At 32.8% G+C, this 14,743-nt stretch overlaps 4 protein-coding genes across 5 annotated transcripts; all 4 read right to left on the bottom strand.

Moving 5' to 3' along the window:
- Window positions 1-649: 649 nt before the first annotated feature.
- On the bottom strand, window positions 650-3,676 carry LOC139097617 (sodium-dependent nutrient amino acid transporter 1-like). Its single transcript, XM_070649507.1, has 6 exons — window positions 2,855-3,676; window positions 2,434-2,791; window positions 1,864-2,372; window positions 1,572-1,804; window positions 1,147-1,518; window positions 650-801 (listed from the first exon to the last, which is right to left on the bottom strand). The coding sequence occupies exons 1-6, from the start codon at window positions 3,087-3,089 to the stop codon at window positions 709-711; spliced, it is 1,800 nt and encodes a 599-aa protein (XP_070505608.1). The 5' UTR covers window positions 3,090-3,676; the 3' UTR covers window positions 650-708.
- Window positions 3,677-5,863: 2,187 nt separating this feature from the next.
- On the bottom strand, window positions 5,864-7,030 carry LOC139097600 (sodium-dependent nutrient amino acid transporter 1-like). Its single transcript, XM_070649488.1, has 3 exons — window positions 6,882-7,030; window positions 6,455-6,764; window positions 5,864-6,398 (listed from the first exon to the last, which is right to left on the bottom strand). Exons 1-3 carry the CDS (start codon window positions 6,985-6,987, stop codon window positions 5,864-5,866), a joined length of 951 nt encoding a protein of 316 aa, XP_070505589.1. The 5' UTR covers window positions 6,988-7,030.
- Window positions 7,031-8,424: 1,394 nt separating this feature from the next.
- LOC139097627 (sodium-dependent nutrient amino acid transporter 1-like) lies at window positions 8,425-10,773 on the bottom strand. Its single transcript, XM_070649521.1, has 8 exons — window positions 10,582-10,773; window positions 10,455-10,510; window positions 10,351-10,392; window positions 9,985-10,294; window positions 9,417-9,925; window positions 9,106-9,338; window positions 8,672-9,043; window positions 8,425-8,614 (listed from the first exon to the last, which is right to left on the bottom strand). The coding sequence occupies exons 1-8, from the start codon at window positions 10,734-10,736 to the stop codon at window positions 8,522-8,524; spliced, it is 1,770 nt and encodes a 589-aa protein (XP_070505622.1). The 5' UTR covers window positions 10,737-10,773; the 3' UTR covers window positions 8,425-8,521.
- A 1,446-nt stretch (window positions 10,774-12,219) lies between these two features.
- On the bottom strand, window positions 12,220-14,577 carry LOC139097626 (sodium-dependent nutrient amino acid transporter 1-like). 2 transcript variants are annotated; one of them, XM_070649517.1, is made up of 7 exons: window positions 14,321-14,577; window positions 13,888-14,268; window positions 13,455-13,829; window positions 12,737-13,380; window positions 12,580-12,674; window positions 12,453-12,510; window positions 12,220-12,345 (listed from the first exon to the last, which is right to left on the bottom strand). In XM_070649517.1, exons 1-7 carry the CDS (start codon window positions 14,494-14,496, stop codon window positions 12,293-12,295), a joined length of 1,782 nt encoding a protein of 593 aa, XP_070505618.1. In that variant the 5' UTR covers window positions 14,497-14,577; the 3' UTR covers window positions 12,220-12,292. The 2 variants fall into 2 exon arrangements, with proteins under 2 accessions (XP_070505618.1, XP_070505619.1); XM_070649518.1 differs by having other exon boundaries at window positions 13,888-14,254; window positions 14,321-14,458.
- Between the last annotated feature and the right edge of the window lie 166 nt (window positions 14,578-14,743).

The following is a 14,743-nucleotide window of genomic DNA, read 5'->3' on the forward strand; positions in this document are numbered from 1 at the left end:
ACATCTACCTTTTTACTGTGCATGTATTGGGGGCTAAAAAAGCTTTCAATTTTGTTTTTTTAAAGTTTTTATTGTTCTTTTACCGGCGCTACCATGAAAAAGGTTTAATTTTGTGGTTCGGTCAAGAACCGGAAGTCTTTTTTTGCATTTTAGATGCACTGGCCTGCAGTTTTCTGTGTCTCCTTATAGTTCGTCCAAGGTTACTGGTCTCCATTTTTGGATGTACACATTCATAAAATTGTCCAAAGTCTGAAAATGAAGCTGAACACATGGTAAGTGTATACCTTCCCGTGGTTTCCCCTGATTTCGCTAAATGCACCACTCGGAACTATGTACCGAGATACCTATTTGTGCAACCATTTGGACGTAAAACTGAGGGGACATCCATTTGATGTTAATAAAAAGGTTAAATGGAGCCATTCGCAGGTCTGAGTCTTCTTCATATGTGTCGCTCGGGATTTTAACTTTATTGAACCTAAAAGCTTGAATTGGATTTGACTTTGACTGGCAAAACTTGCTACAATAAAGAATTTCATTGAAGTATTCCGAGAAAGTGATGAATAATAATGCTTAAGATGTACTCAAACTGAGTAATGCTGAAATTATTATTCAAAAGCAAATAGACTTCCAACAAATGTTTCTTCTTTCTTTTACTATTTTTTATTTGCGTAAAACTTTTAAAACACCTTAACAATAAATTTATAAATACTATTTTGTTGTCATATAATCTTTGTATTTTGCATTGTTTTGTGCATTGAGAGGTCCCCAATTCGTAGTTGGTTTCAAAGCAGCTTTGATTTTCTATTGAAATAAATTGTTTAAATATTCAAAATTTTCAATAAAAGGTGCTTAGGGACCGGTTACTTATTACGTAATGCTGTTGTGAAAAACCTGTATGTCGTGGTACACTAGTGTGCAAAGTCAAAAATTTTGGAAATGCCATAAACCATATGCCGTGTGCGGCTTCAGTTGAAGTTTATCACTAAAGTGTGCCGCGAAAAATAAAATGTTGTGCATCACTGGCTTAAAAAACGAATTTTTGAAGCACTCTCTCCTATCCGTAACAAAATCTTTGACGCATAAATCAATCCTAGACTCTCATTAAAAGCATTACGTAATAAGTGAATAAGCCCCTTACTAACTTACATCCACCAATGTATTCTCTGTTTGCTTCATAACTCTCATTATAAAGAACGTCGGTAGCCAAATGATTGCTAAAGAGGTAATACACCATCCAATAATGTGAGCAGTTACAGGATAATCTCTGCCATTATCTTTTGGTGCTTCATAAAATATTAATGAGTAGATGGCAATTCCAGTCATGATAGCAGGAGTGACAAATTTCCAACAAACTCTCCAAAAGATGTTTGGACGAAAGCCAAGCATGAACATAACATCATCACAGATTCTTTTGACACCGTAAATATAACAAAATGTATAGACTTCAAGACATGCAAAAATGAAAATGACAAAATTTGCGCCATAATGATCAACAAGATTTAAAACTGATTGTCCACCCTAAAATAATTTTAATTAGTTAAGCAGGAAGTGATTTAAGACAAAATACGTACGGGAGTTAAGAAAGTCGAACCACAGACACAACCATAGATAGCAAATCCTAATGCTGCTTGCCAATTTTTAACTGTCTTAAATTGGTCGCGAACAACTGTGATAATGCTTGATGTAATTGCAAGAATACTTCCGAGTGCAAGAATATAAAGCATGAGGAAGAACATGACTGAGAACAGTTGTGGCACAAATTTAAACTTTGATATTGTTTCTGGGTATGTAACAAACACGAGACCTGAAAAAGTAAATAATGAAATCAAACACAAGAATAACATAAATAAAAAGCTTTTATACCTGGACCTCCTTGGAAAACTTGTGATACATCCTCCACACCCAGTTCATGAGCTAAATGTCCTACAATACCGAATGTAATACAACCGACCATTAATGATGTAAATGTATCAAGAGATGTGACTATATTTGAATCTCGGTAGATATTATGATCAAATTTGTTGTATGAAGCATACATGATGACATTAACGAAGAATACATTTAATGTGAAAAATACTTGAGTACAGGCTTCAAACCATACACTTGGCTTTAAGATTTCCTCCCATTTTGGAGTAAAGAAATAGGCAATTCCTTTGAGTGCACCAGGTAGAGTTAAAGCACGTATAAGGAAGATTACGAGAAAGATGAAAGGAGCAATTCCTGTGATGTACGATGCTTTGCCAGAGCTTTTGATTCCCTTTATTAAAATGGCAAATATTATTGCCCATGATATAATCAAACAAACGACAAGATTTAAACTTGGCAATCCAATTCCATCGTCAATATTATCTTTTGCGTGAAGAATTTCCTTCCTATAAAAAATTGATTCCATTAATACTTTATATGTTTAAATAATCTATTTTATTTACTTACAAGAAATATAATTCCGCCGATGATTTTGTTCCATTAGTAAACGTGTGATTAGCACCTATCCTCAATCCACTTGATGGATAGCACGGTACATCCCAATTGGAATTACATTCACTCCATGGTAAAACAGTACTGAACGAATCAAATATGTATCTGAGTGTAATGGCCATAATTGATGAGTAGTATGTTGCTACAACCATTATACATAATGTTTGTCCAATGCCAACTCCACGCATGGCAGGCACACAATCGTATACCTTTACAGTCCCTCTGGATGAGAATTGTCCCATAATCATTTCTAAAAAATAGCCGGGTTTTCCGACTAATACTAAAATAATGATGTATGGAATGACAAAGGCACCTAAAAAGCCATTAAAATGTTTTTCAATGCATTAAGAAAGGAAAGAGTTTATAAGTTCCATACCGCCTCCGTTTCTTAGAGCAATAAACGGAAATCTCCAAACGTTGCCTAAACCCACAGCCATGGCAATGCACGAGAGTAGAAATTCAATTTCTTTGCCCCACGTGTCACGATCTTTTATGTGACCTTTTACCTTCACTCCATTGCTTTGTTGTTCAACGGTATGTATTGTTGTACCATTTGTGACTGGTAGTGAATTGTCGGCAACAAATGTGGGGTTATCATATGATATACTCATTGTTTATCAAAGATTTTGAATTAATATTAATTGATTGCAATTAAATAATAAAATTGACTCGCGGTTCAATTAATCTCTTTGATTATTTCTCTTTAATGATAACTAGATGCACACAGCTCACGTTTTTTTTCTTTCTTTCTTTTTGTCTATCACTTCATAACACTTTGAAATTATTTTAAAAAACTTTTTTTTCTCTCTCGCTCACGATATAATCAGTCCATAAGTAAATATATATATTTTTATGGTGGGAATAATGTCTCTCTCTATTTCTATTCAAACAGCAGGTTTTTTTGCAATTTGTTGATGAGTACACGATGGATTCTCTCTTAATTTGACTGAGTATAAACACGTTTTGAATGCTTAAGTTATAAACCATTTAACTCTTTTAAATATCAAATGATTTAATGATTCTTAAAAATCACTTTGAGCTTAAGAAGACGTTGCAGTTAATTATATACTTGTCGTCATTATCTTTTGCTGTAATTATTGGATATACTTGTACACAGTACATTTATTTTGCATTACGGAATGTCTACTGTAAGTGAACCGTCTTGATCAAATGCTCAACAAATACTGAAAACTAGGAAGGAAAAAAAGTAACTAGCTTAACACATAGCACCGATTGAGCTCATCAGACAGCATGTATAGCTTTATAAAGTTTAAACGGAGAGGAGAGTGAATCATATGATGAAATACCATTGTTTCTAAGAAATTACAGTGATCTGAATAAATATTGAATGTTCAAAAATTTACACTGTGAAGCTATTGGTTAACAAATCCATGGAACCACCATGTATTAGATTGATATTATTTACGATCGTTAATGTAATACATATGGAACATTACGTTACATGGTAATACATATGGAACATTTCGTTACATGGGAAAGAAATACATCACTTCGCATTATAATGTGAAAGCTAATAAGGAATACTTAGATGTTGATAGTTCAATTCAAGATTCCTTAACATAAATAGAATATGGCAATAAAGTAGATCCAATTCACTTAGTCTTTAAGTGAAGATAAAAAATAAGACATTTTATTCCAACTCAGATCAGTGACTTTACGTTTTTAATGATGTTTGGAAAGTACATAATGAAAACCTGTTGGAATATCGATGCAATTATATGGGAATCCCCCTGTCTATTTATAAATATAATGCTCAATTTTTTGTTTTAAAAACAATTTTTACAAAAAAAAATCCTGACTAAAATAATTCTTATTTTGATAATTTTTCCACAAATGAATCAAAATGATTCGGCGATGAGGAAATACTGACTCTGTGATGATGATGTTTGAAGACTGGCTCAAGTCCCACTATTAACAGTGCGTCTACTGAGTGCAGAGGTTTGGCCCACCTTACACGTTAAACAATTAATAACCACAAATCGTTCTAGTGCAGCTCTGATCTCAATGATCTGAATTGCTAAAGGTTTTGTTTTCATGCAACATGTCCGAATGACACAAGTCGATTATTCACCGACGCCGGTTATTCCACATATTGATTTAATATTCGTCTCCAAGCCGGCTTGGTGTCTAGTTCGGTTAATATCCGGCAACATTCCGGCGTGACCATGGAATGATTTTTGTTTTAAACCGAAGTAAGTGACAGTCCGTTCTGGGATCGGATTTTTAATCGATTGACCAATTTGTGATATTCGGAATGTGAAAATCCAACTCATTTAATATTTGCAAACCGTCTGAAGTGATATTTGCATTGTAATTGAGAGATATCATCAATGCATACAAAACAAAGTTTATCATTTATTAAAATAGAAGAAATATTTATTTTTTAACGTTTATTCTTTTGAAAGACAAAGTAAGAGCTTTTACAAATAGCTCATAAGTAAGTATAAAAGGTCTGTTGTCAAATAATTCTGCATTATGATTTTATTCAGAACAGTATAACTCCTCCGTTAGTTACTTCATCATTCATTTTTCATGAATTCTTGATACTTTTCATAATTTTCAGCCTTCAATGGTCCCCAGTTAGCCTTTGGACGAAATGCTGCTTTAATTTTCTGTAATACATTTATTTAAATATATTTAATCACTCTAGGTCTGTTGCCATAAAATTACCTCAATCATTTGACCATCCTTCTTTCCTATTTCAATGAACATCATCACTGGTAGCCACATGATTCCCAAAAATGTTATACTCCATCCAATAATGTGTGCAATTAATGGAAAATCCAGACCATTATAAGTTGGATGCTTATAGTTGATCAATGAACTGAGAACAATTGATCCCATTATTACAGGTGCTACTACATACCAGCACGCCTTCCAGTATAATCCAGGTTCATGTCCAATCATAAATTGAACATCCTTACAAATTCTTTTGACACCGTAGATGTAGCTGAAGGAAATAATTTCGAAAAATGCTAGAATGAAGGCAATAAAGTTGGCTCCGTAATGATCTACCAAATCGATGACTGCTGATCCTCCCTATAGGAAGATATTAAAAATATTAAGAATCATGAACTTTAATTTGATGACATACTGGAGTGACATAAAGTGAAGAGCAAATAACACCAAAAATCGCATATCCTAATGCTGCTTGCCAATATTTAATTTTTGGAAATTGATCACGAACAACAGTAATTACGCATGACATCATTGCAACGATACTTCCAACTCCAAGGATGAAAATCATCAGGAAAAAGAATACTGAATATACTTGTGGAACGAATTTGAATTTTGATATTGTTTCTGGATATGTCACAAACACCAAACCTGAATGAATAAGGATTCTGCATTTTTAATCCATTAATCATGGATAATAAGTATTAGTCATACCTGGTCCTCCCTTGATAACTTTGGTTATATCATCAACTTTGAGTTCATACTTTAAATGTCCAATGATGGCAAATGATATGCATCCAGAGATGATAGATGTAAATGTATCGATCGTAGTTACAACATTAGCATCACGGTATATATTATGATCAATCTTGTTGTATGAAGCATACATGACAATATTGGCAAAGAAAACATTGAGTGAAAAGAACAATTGAGTCGCTGCAGCATACCAAACTTTTGGACTAAAAGCATTTTCCCAGTTTGGTGAAAAGAAATACACAATTCCTTCAAATGATCCAGGAAGTGTTAAGGCACGGATTAGAAAAATAACCAGAAAGATGAAAGGTGCTATTCCTGTTATGTATGATACTTTTCCTGCGCTCTTAATACCTTTTACAAGAATAAGGAACACAATTGTCCAGTTGAGTATGAGAAAACCTAATAAACTAAGATTCGGCCATCCGATCCCGTCATTGATATTCTCCTTTGCATGCAAAACTTCATTTCTGTTTAAAGTATAAAAATTATTCAAGTTATATTTAAAGCTAGGCTGAATACTTACATAAAATAGAGCTCTGTTGATGATTTGGTCCCTTCTTTCCACGTTTGATTCAAAGAGCTTCCACTTGACGGATAACAAGGTTGTATCCATAATGGATTGCATTCACTCCAAGGAAGAACAGAATTGAATGAATAGAAGAAGTACTTCAATGTTATTGCCAAGATTGATGAATAATAGGTTGAAACACAAACAACACAAAAGACTTGCCCTATAGCAATGCCTCGCATTGCAGGTACGCAATCAAAAGCTTTAATAATTTCACGCGATGAAAATTGTCCAATTATCATCTCAAGATAATAGCCTGGTCGTCCTGAATATTATGACATTAATACAACTGTCCGTACAGACAAAGAGACCGCTGAATCAAATAAAAGCTTACTCTTTGCCTGCTGGCGATAAGTTCCAGTAAAGAATTTAATTTACTTACCTACTAATACCAAAATTATTATGTATGGAATCAAAAATGCTCCTGTGAACGATTGTGTTATTAAATAATTAATAAGGAACTTAAAGTATAGAAAAACCTCCTCCATTTTCTAAGGCTGTAAATGGGAATCTCCATACATTTCCCAAACCAACGCTGTGAAAATTTAACAAAATATAAGATTTTTTTAACTATTTTCCATAATAGTTCCCTAGCAGGCAAAGAGCGTGTTTTTAAGAGCATAGTACGCTGTGCAGCACTTTTTGCCTATTAGGGTTTACTTGCTCCTTAGCTCTCACCTCATTGCAATGCACGATAGTAGAAATTCGATTCCATTTCCCCAATTATCTCGATGCTTTTCTGGCTTCCCATTAATGGTGATTTGCTGTGGATAACAATTAACTGAGTCAATGTCTGTCACCTCCGAACTGTAAGCTGGATTGTAATGGCCTTCCATTCTTATTGATGATTCTAAACAAAAATTTAAAATTTAAATTAATGCAGACAACAGTTTTAATATTTTTATTTTTAGTCATCTTTCGGCTCTTAACCTACCCTAACAAAAACTAATAAACTTCAAAAACTTGTTTTTATTTTGTCTTGATTTAACGCCAGAAATTTATTATTCTCAAATTAAATATTTTTAAAATAACTTAATTAAGTCTTTTGCAAAAATGAACTAAAGCTTTAATTGCTAATGTAATCCACTAATATTGTTTATCTAATCTTTCTTATCTTCAAACAGAAATTTTGCCGAACGATCTGAATTAAATGAATTTCCGAGCAGAACTAAAATAGAAGATGCAAAAAACTTCTAAATACATTAGTTGTCAAAAAATACAGAGAAACATTCTTTTACGACAGAATTGATGAATAAATTTAGTTATGTAACTTCTGTTTAATTTGGGAAATAGCAGTTGTGTATATAATATTCTTTATTTGTGATTCCTACATTTGTCATTGGGCAAATAATAACGTACATGATCTAAATAGCACAAGTCGGGTAACCGAGAGGCACCCGCGTGATTTGGGGCCTAATTCAGTTTAAATGTCACACCGTGCCAGAATCATGCCAGTTGTGGATTTTGATGCGATGACATCCAGACGATATGCTTCTCTGGGATTGCACCCGGACAATCTGGAACCGTAGGGCAACACATTACCTCAGTGGTGAGCAACCTTTTATTGTTTATGGAACACATTGATAATAATTGTCGCTTAGTTCTAAAAAATATAAAAATACTAACAAATCAACTGAACAAGATTGCAATATTTAAATCAGGTTAATCCTTACGAATACTAAAGTTGGTCTATCATGATGCCAGTTATGCATTTTATCTCATCATATTTGATGGGGATCTTCTTTAGTTGAATATATAATTTGAACTACACATATCAAAAAATCCTTGTTGGTATAGGTGTTTAGCCATTGGCATGGATTGTTAAGTCTTAATTATTCGTTATGCTACTTTAATTTTATAATTTATAGCAATTAATTCACAATTTTAGCATGCTTGTAAAATGTTATTAAATTTGTATATCCAAAATTTCCGACATTTTCCAAGAATTTTAAAAACCGGTTAATTTATTGTCTTAAAATAAAACTACAATTTATAAAATAAAGATTAGTCAGTTCCAGTGAATTAGTCATCTTTAATAAATTCCTTGTATCTTGTGTAGTTTTCAGTCTTTAATGGTCCCCAATTTACTTTAGAACGAAAAGCTCCCTTAATTTTCTGTGGAAGTAAATCAAATTTAGTAGATGACATGTTAAGTCTATTGCCATAAAATACCTGAATCATAGAAGCTTTCTTCTGCTTTATAATTTCTATGAGAAGTAAAAGTGGAAGCCACATTACAGCTAATGTTGTTATACTCCATCCTACAATATGTGCTATCGAAGGATAATCTTGTCCATTATCGGTGGGTTTTTCATAGAGTATCAATGTATACAGAACGATCGCTCCCATAATGATTGGAGTGATTGCATACCAACATGCTTTCCAGTAAATTCCAGGTTGAAATCCAAGCATAAATTCAACATCTCTGCATACCTTTTTGACACCATACATGTAGCAGAATGCGACTAGTTCAAACCATGCCAATATAAAAGCTGCAAATGTAGATCCATAGTGATCAACAAGTCCTAAAACAGATTGACCTCCCTAAAGTAAAATATTAAACTTAATGTATTTTTTTCTTGATTATTTTCTATTTGAAGACATACTGGAGTTACGTAAAGAGTCCCACATGCAATGCCAAACAAAGCGTATCCTAATGCTGCTTGCCAATTCTTGACTTTTGGAAATTGATCACGAATAACTGTGATCACGCAAGTCATCATAGCAATTATACTTCCCAATCCAAGTATGAAAAGCATTATGAAGAAGAGAACCGAAAATAATTGAGGAACAAATTTGAATTTTGATATTGTTTCTGGATATGTCACAAATACCAAACCTGAAATAATCAATATTAAAAGACATCAAGTTTATGACTTCTTATGAATTGATCTGAATATAAAACAAGTAGTTATACCTGGACCTCCTTTGAATACTTTTTTGATGTCGTCAACATTAAGTTCATGCTTTAAATGACCAACGATGCCAAATGATATGCATCCAGACATTATTGAAGTAAATGTATCTATAGTTGTGACAATGTTAGCGTCCCTATATATGTTGTGGTCAAATTTATTGTATGAGGCATACATGATGATATTACCGAGAAAAACATTAAGTGAAAAGAACAATTGTGTTGCAGCTGAATACCAAACTTTTGCTTTTAAAACATCTCTCCAGTTTGGTGAGAAAAAATACACGATGCCATCAAATGAGCCAGGCAATGTTAATGCACGAACCAAAAAAATTATAAGTAAAATAAATGGCGCAATGCCGGTAATGTATGCAGCTTTTCCTGCACTTTTGACTCCTTTTATAAGAATTAAGAACACGATTATCCAAACCAAAACCACAAATCCAAAAAGATTTAGGATTGGCCATCCAATGCCATCACGAATGTTGTCTTTGGCATGTAAAACTTCATTCCTAGAATTCATGATATTTAGTTCATGACACAATAAACGGAAACATAACATGACTCTTACAAAAAGTAAAGTTCAGCTGATGATCTTGTTCCATTTTCAAACGTTTGATTGAAGCCACTTCCACTTGAAGGATAACATGGTTCGGTCCATTCCGGATTACATTCACTCCAAGGAAGAACGGATGTAAATGAATAAAATAAATATCTCAGCGTCATTGCCAACAATGATGAGTAATACGTTGAAATATAAACAACACATATAACTTGGCCGATTGCAATGCCTCGCATCGCAGGCACACAATCAAATGCTTTAACAACACCGCGCGATGAAAATTGTCCCATTATCATTTCTAGATAATAGCTTGGTTTCCCTAGAATATTTAAATTCATTATACATGTGTACATTTGCTCGGTTTGTATTGCTTACCAACTAATATCAAAATGATTATGTATGGAATCAAAAAAGCTCCTGAAAATAGTATACAAATCAATGAGCACACAAAATAAAAAGGAAATTAAATGTCAATATACCTCCTCCGTTATCAAGGGCTATGAATGGAAATCTCCATACATTGCCTAAACCCACACTAGATTGAATTTTTTGGGAAATTAAAAATTGTCACATTTTTATGTTTTTTAAGACTTCTATTTTCCTTACCTCATTGCTATACATGATAGGAGAAATTCAATTCCTCTACCCCAGTTATCTCGATCTTGTTCTGTTTTAAAAATTCCATTTTCATTTCCATATTTTTCATTTTTTGCTCCTTTTTCATCTGTTAAATCCGATACATATGCAGAATTATCAGGCATTTTAACTTTAAATTACTTCGATATTAAACGTCTTTACCGTGCAATTTTTCCTGCAATACTAAATACTATGATAAAATAAACTACATGATAAAGTTTATGATCATTTTTGATAATAATGAAGAGTCGTAAAATGCTTTAACTAGGAAAGAACTCGTATGGAAGAAAATTAGGTCGGATTCAACTATCACGGGGCTTTTAGAGCAAATTCGCTTCTTGCTGTTTATATGGTGACGTAGCGATGTTCTAGCGATCACGTAGCGCTGTTCAGGACATAGTTAGATAAAAATTTATAGTTAATTCTGTAAATTCAACAAGTTAAGAGATTGTTAAAGGGATATCAAATGCTTAATTACTTTAGCCATGCTCCTATGTGAAACTTAGGTTATAACAAAATGCTATCAATTTGATTCTGTTGCTGGCTCTGCCACCTATATTGAACAATTTATCCATCCCCACGTTAAGCTGACATTCTTTCACCATTGTTCTGCGTCATGTGGTTTTGAGAAAGTCATTAACAACGTGAGACTATATTTGACTATTTTCATAGTTACATACCCAACCCAAAACAGACAATTGTGAAAAATTATATGATTAAAAGACAGTGGTGGAGTTTCAAGGAATTGTAATATAAAGGAGTATAAATCAATAAAAAATTGTCTTTGATAAGAGTTGAGTAATTAAGTTTACTAAATAAGAACTTCAAGAGATGCAATGAGCCGACCGACTTGCTGTCAATTAAAAACTTAAAGCTTCCATACATGAAGCAGTATGATGACGTATGTACATATAAACAATTTTGAAGTGTTTGGTATTTTAAGAATTTTATTTATATCCCACAGGGTTATTTCTAGACTGGAAATGACAAAAATAGAATGATGGATGTAAATAGAAGTAGGTAGTGCAATAGAAGTTATAGATCGTAACTGGCTTTACAAAATATTTAAACAATTTTAGTCAAAAATTGAATTTTTAAAATTTAACAAGTTCATTAATCAAAGGGAATAAAATTTCTTCAAGCATGATAAGGAACTGACCTGCCTTCAATAGATAACCATGACCTAGAGCATTAGCAAAAATGATAATAATTTTGTATGAATTTTTCAATTTGCTGCAAATATTCGTAAAATAATTTTTAAAATTTCTGGAATAAAACTTGTTTGAAAGGTACTTGAAACTTATCATATTCAGCTTTATTATTTAATTGTTTATAAATTACACAGATAACGCATCCATTATTTATTAAAAGGGAATAAAACTGACAAATTACATATAAAATGTGATAAGATAATTCTTTATTTTCATTTGGCACGCGATTACTATTGACACGTGAAATGAGTACAGAATGTGATTTTCATTGAATATTCTGTAAGTCATTTTAGGGACCGTTCACTTATTACGTAATGGTCTTATGATAAGGTTCAGAATAAGCTGCTCCTGAAGCTATTAGGGAAGGGAACTTCACGTTACATAGAGTTAAAAGTTCCTTTAAAATTCTATTATTTTAACTATATTTTAGACATTTTTGAGATTATTAGATCAAAATTGTTGGAAATTCCTTATAACTTCTTGCTTGATCTCCAGAATGCAATAAAGTGTTCGTAACTTTCTCCTAAAAAATATATAATCTATTAGCCTATTAATTTATAGAAGTTTTTTGTGCATTTTATCTAGTTGACATAAATAATGCTCGACCTTCTTTCGAAAGAACAAACTTACTAATCTCTTGATCACATGGTCCCCAGTTTTTATTCGGCTTGAATGCAGCTTTAACTTTCTGTATGGTATAAGAAAAAGCAATATATTAGATTTTATTACTCATATTAATTACATATTTATGCATTACTTGTATGATAGTTTCATGAGTCTGCTTATAAATAGCATATATCATCCATATAGGAAGTTGTAGTAGTCCAAGCAATGATATGCACCACCCGAAAACTGTAATAAATTAAGGGTATTTAAGAAGAGCTTACAAATTTAACATGTATTTTCTTCCTTACTGTGCATCTCAGTAGAGTATTCTTGACCTTGATAAGTAAGTGCCTTCCATGTCGCTATAAAATAGAGCAGAATTGAAATCATAATGAATGGAGTAATAAACTTCCAGCAGATTCTCCAATAGTGTCCAGTTCTTCTTTTCAACATAAATTCAATATCTTTACAAAATCTATCAACACCATAAATCCAGCTGACAGTGATCAATTCAATTATGGCAAGGATTAAGGCCACAAACGATGCACCATAAAAATCCAAAAGATTTATCAGATATTGACCGCCGGGTGTTGTATAAAAAATTCCAATCGCTATGCCGAACACAACAATAGCAAGGACAATTTTCCAGCACATTATTTTTGGATATCGATCTCTGATAGTAGTAAGTATACAGTTGGCCATACCCATATTACTACCAATACAAAAGGAAAACAACATGAGGAAGAAGACAATAGCAAAAAATTGTGGAATGTAATCAAATTTGGATATCGTTTCAGGGTATGCGATGAAGGCGAGGCCCATAAAGCTTGTCGTTACTTGCTGAATATCCTCTATACCCATAACATGTGCTAAATGACCAAGTATACCAAATATTATCAGACCAGCTAATAATGACGTCATATAGTCCATTGTTGTAATGATATTCACATCTCTATGAATAATAATAAAAATTAAAAAAAAAAGGTTCGTGAACGCATACATGCGAAAAACATGCTGATACTATACCTGTATATATTTTGATCAAAACGATTGTATGATGAGTACATGATAATTGAACCGAAACAAATTCCTAAAGCATAGAAAACCTGTGTTACAGCAGCATACCATAGTTCCGCATCAAAAATTTTATTGAGGTCGGGAATAATAAAATATAAAATTCCATTTATTGCGCCTTCTAGTGTAGCTGATCTTATCAAAAGAATGATAAGAATGATGTAGGGAAAAATAGCAAGAATATAGGCAGCTTTTCCTGAACTTTGAATTCCTTTGATAAGAACAAGGCCAATGATACACCATGCGGCAATTAAGCATATAACAAGCTGCCAGTTTGGAAGACCCAAACCATTTTCACTAGAGTTTGCTTCTTTTAGGACATCCTTTCTGAAATTTTCTTACATAAGATTTGCCTCATTCGATTTCAAAATGTAATAAAACTCACATGAAGTAAAGTTCTGCAGATGACTTTGCATTTGTTCCACTAAAATTTCCCATTTTCAAGCTACTATCAACACATGTCGTATTCCATTCAATTTTACAAAGACTCCATGGTAATGGATCTCCAAATGATGCCAGAAAATAGCGAATTGTTAAAGCCATAACAGATGCATAAATGCTGAGAACAACGATAGTGCAAATGCATTGACCAATGCCAATACCTCTGACAGCAGGTACCATGTCATAAACTTTAATGCAACCTTTTGATGAGAATTGACCGAGCAAAATTTCAAGATAATAAAGGGGTTTGCCAACTAAAAATACGATGATAGTGTATGGTATGACAAAAGTGCCACCGCCATATTGAAGAGCTGTGAATGGAAATCTGACGGAGAACGGGATTCCACAAAAAATTTATTTAAAACTTAATAATCTACCTCCACACATTACCAAGTCCCACAGATAATGTTATGCAAGAGCACAGAAACTCAATGTCATTGCTCCATTTTGCCTTTTCAGTTGTGGTTTTTTGGGATAATTTTCTTTCTTTATCGTCATCTGGCTTTTTTACCTTCAATTCCTGCAGCTCTTCGGATTTTTCCATTATATCCATTATGTAATGTACTTATTTTTTTTCACAAAATTGTGAGGTTGAATTTAAAAACTTTTAGTTTATGCTGAAAACCAGTTTAAACTGTCAAACGTCTACGAAAAAACTGAAACACGAAATGACATTGTGAATTTATTTAATAGAACAATTTTGTGTGATATCAAACTTTATCTATCTAAATTTTTTATTATTTCGAGAGAATATACAAGAGTATGAGTACATAAATAAATGCAATGAACATATCATTACT

This window comes from Chironomus tepperi, unplaced genomic scaffold (genome assembly GCF_022539635.2).
Source record: "Chironomus tepperi strain 1889 unplaced genomic scaffold, CSIRO-AGI_Ctep_v1 contig_425, whole genome shotgun sequence".
NCBI classification, from domain to species: domain Eukaryota; kingdom Metazoa; phylum Arthropoda; class Insecta; order Diptera; family Chironomidae; genus Chironomus; species Chironomus tepperi.

Bases quoted from the DNA above. Each gene is read 5' to 3' on its own strand.
- LOC139097617 (XM_070649507.1), bottom strand. From the start codon at position 3,089: ATGAGTATATCATATGATAACCCCACATTTGTTGCCGACAATTCACTA. The intron at 2,792-2,854 runs GTATGGAACTTA...ATGGCTTTTTAG, and splicing joins TGCTCTAAGAAACGGAGGCG to GTGCCTTTGTCATTCCATAC. The intron at 802-1,146 runs GTAAGTTAGTAA...TTATTTCAATAG, and splicing joins CAGAGAATACATTGGTGGAT to AAAATCAAAGCTGCTTTGAA.
- LOC139097600 (XM_070649488.1), bottom strand. From the start codon at position 6,987: ATGGAGGAGGTTTTTCTATACTTTAAGTTCCTTATTAATTATTTAATA. The intron at 6,765-6,881 runs GTAAGTAAATTA...CATAATATTCAG, and splicing joins AATAATTTTGGTATTAGTAG to GACGACCAGGCTATTATCTT. The intron at 6,399-6,454 runs GTAAGTATTCAG...TACTTTAAACAG, and splicing joins TCAACAGAGCTCTATTTTAT to AAATGAAGTTTTGCATGCAA.
- LOC139097627 (XM_070649521.1), bottom strand. From the start codon at position 10,736: ATGCCTGATAATTCTGCATATGTATCGGATTTAACAGATGAAAAAGGA. The intron at 10,393-10,454 runs GTATATTGACAT...TACTATTTTCAG, and splicing joins AGCCCTTGATAACGGAGGAG to GAGCTTTTTTGATTCCATAC. The intron at 9,339-9,416 runs GTATAACTACTT...TGATTATTTCAG, and splicing joins AGTATTCAAAGGAGGTCCAG to GTTTGGTATTTGTGACATAT.
- LOC139097626 (XM_070649517.1), bottom strand. From the start codon at position 14,496: ATGGATATAATGGAAAAATCCGAAGAGCTGCAGGAATTGAAGGTAAAA. The intron at 13,830-13,887 runs GTGAGTTTTATT...AGAAAATTTCAG, and splicing joins TCTGCAGAACTTTACTTCAT to AAAGGATGTCCTAAAAGAAG. The intron at 12,511-12,579 runs GTAATGCATAAA...TATACCATACAG, and splicing joins CTCATGAAACTATCATACAA to AAAGTTAAAGCTGCATTCAA.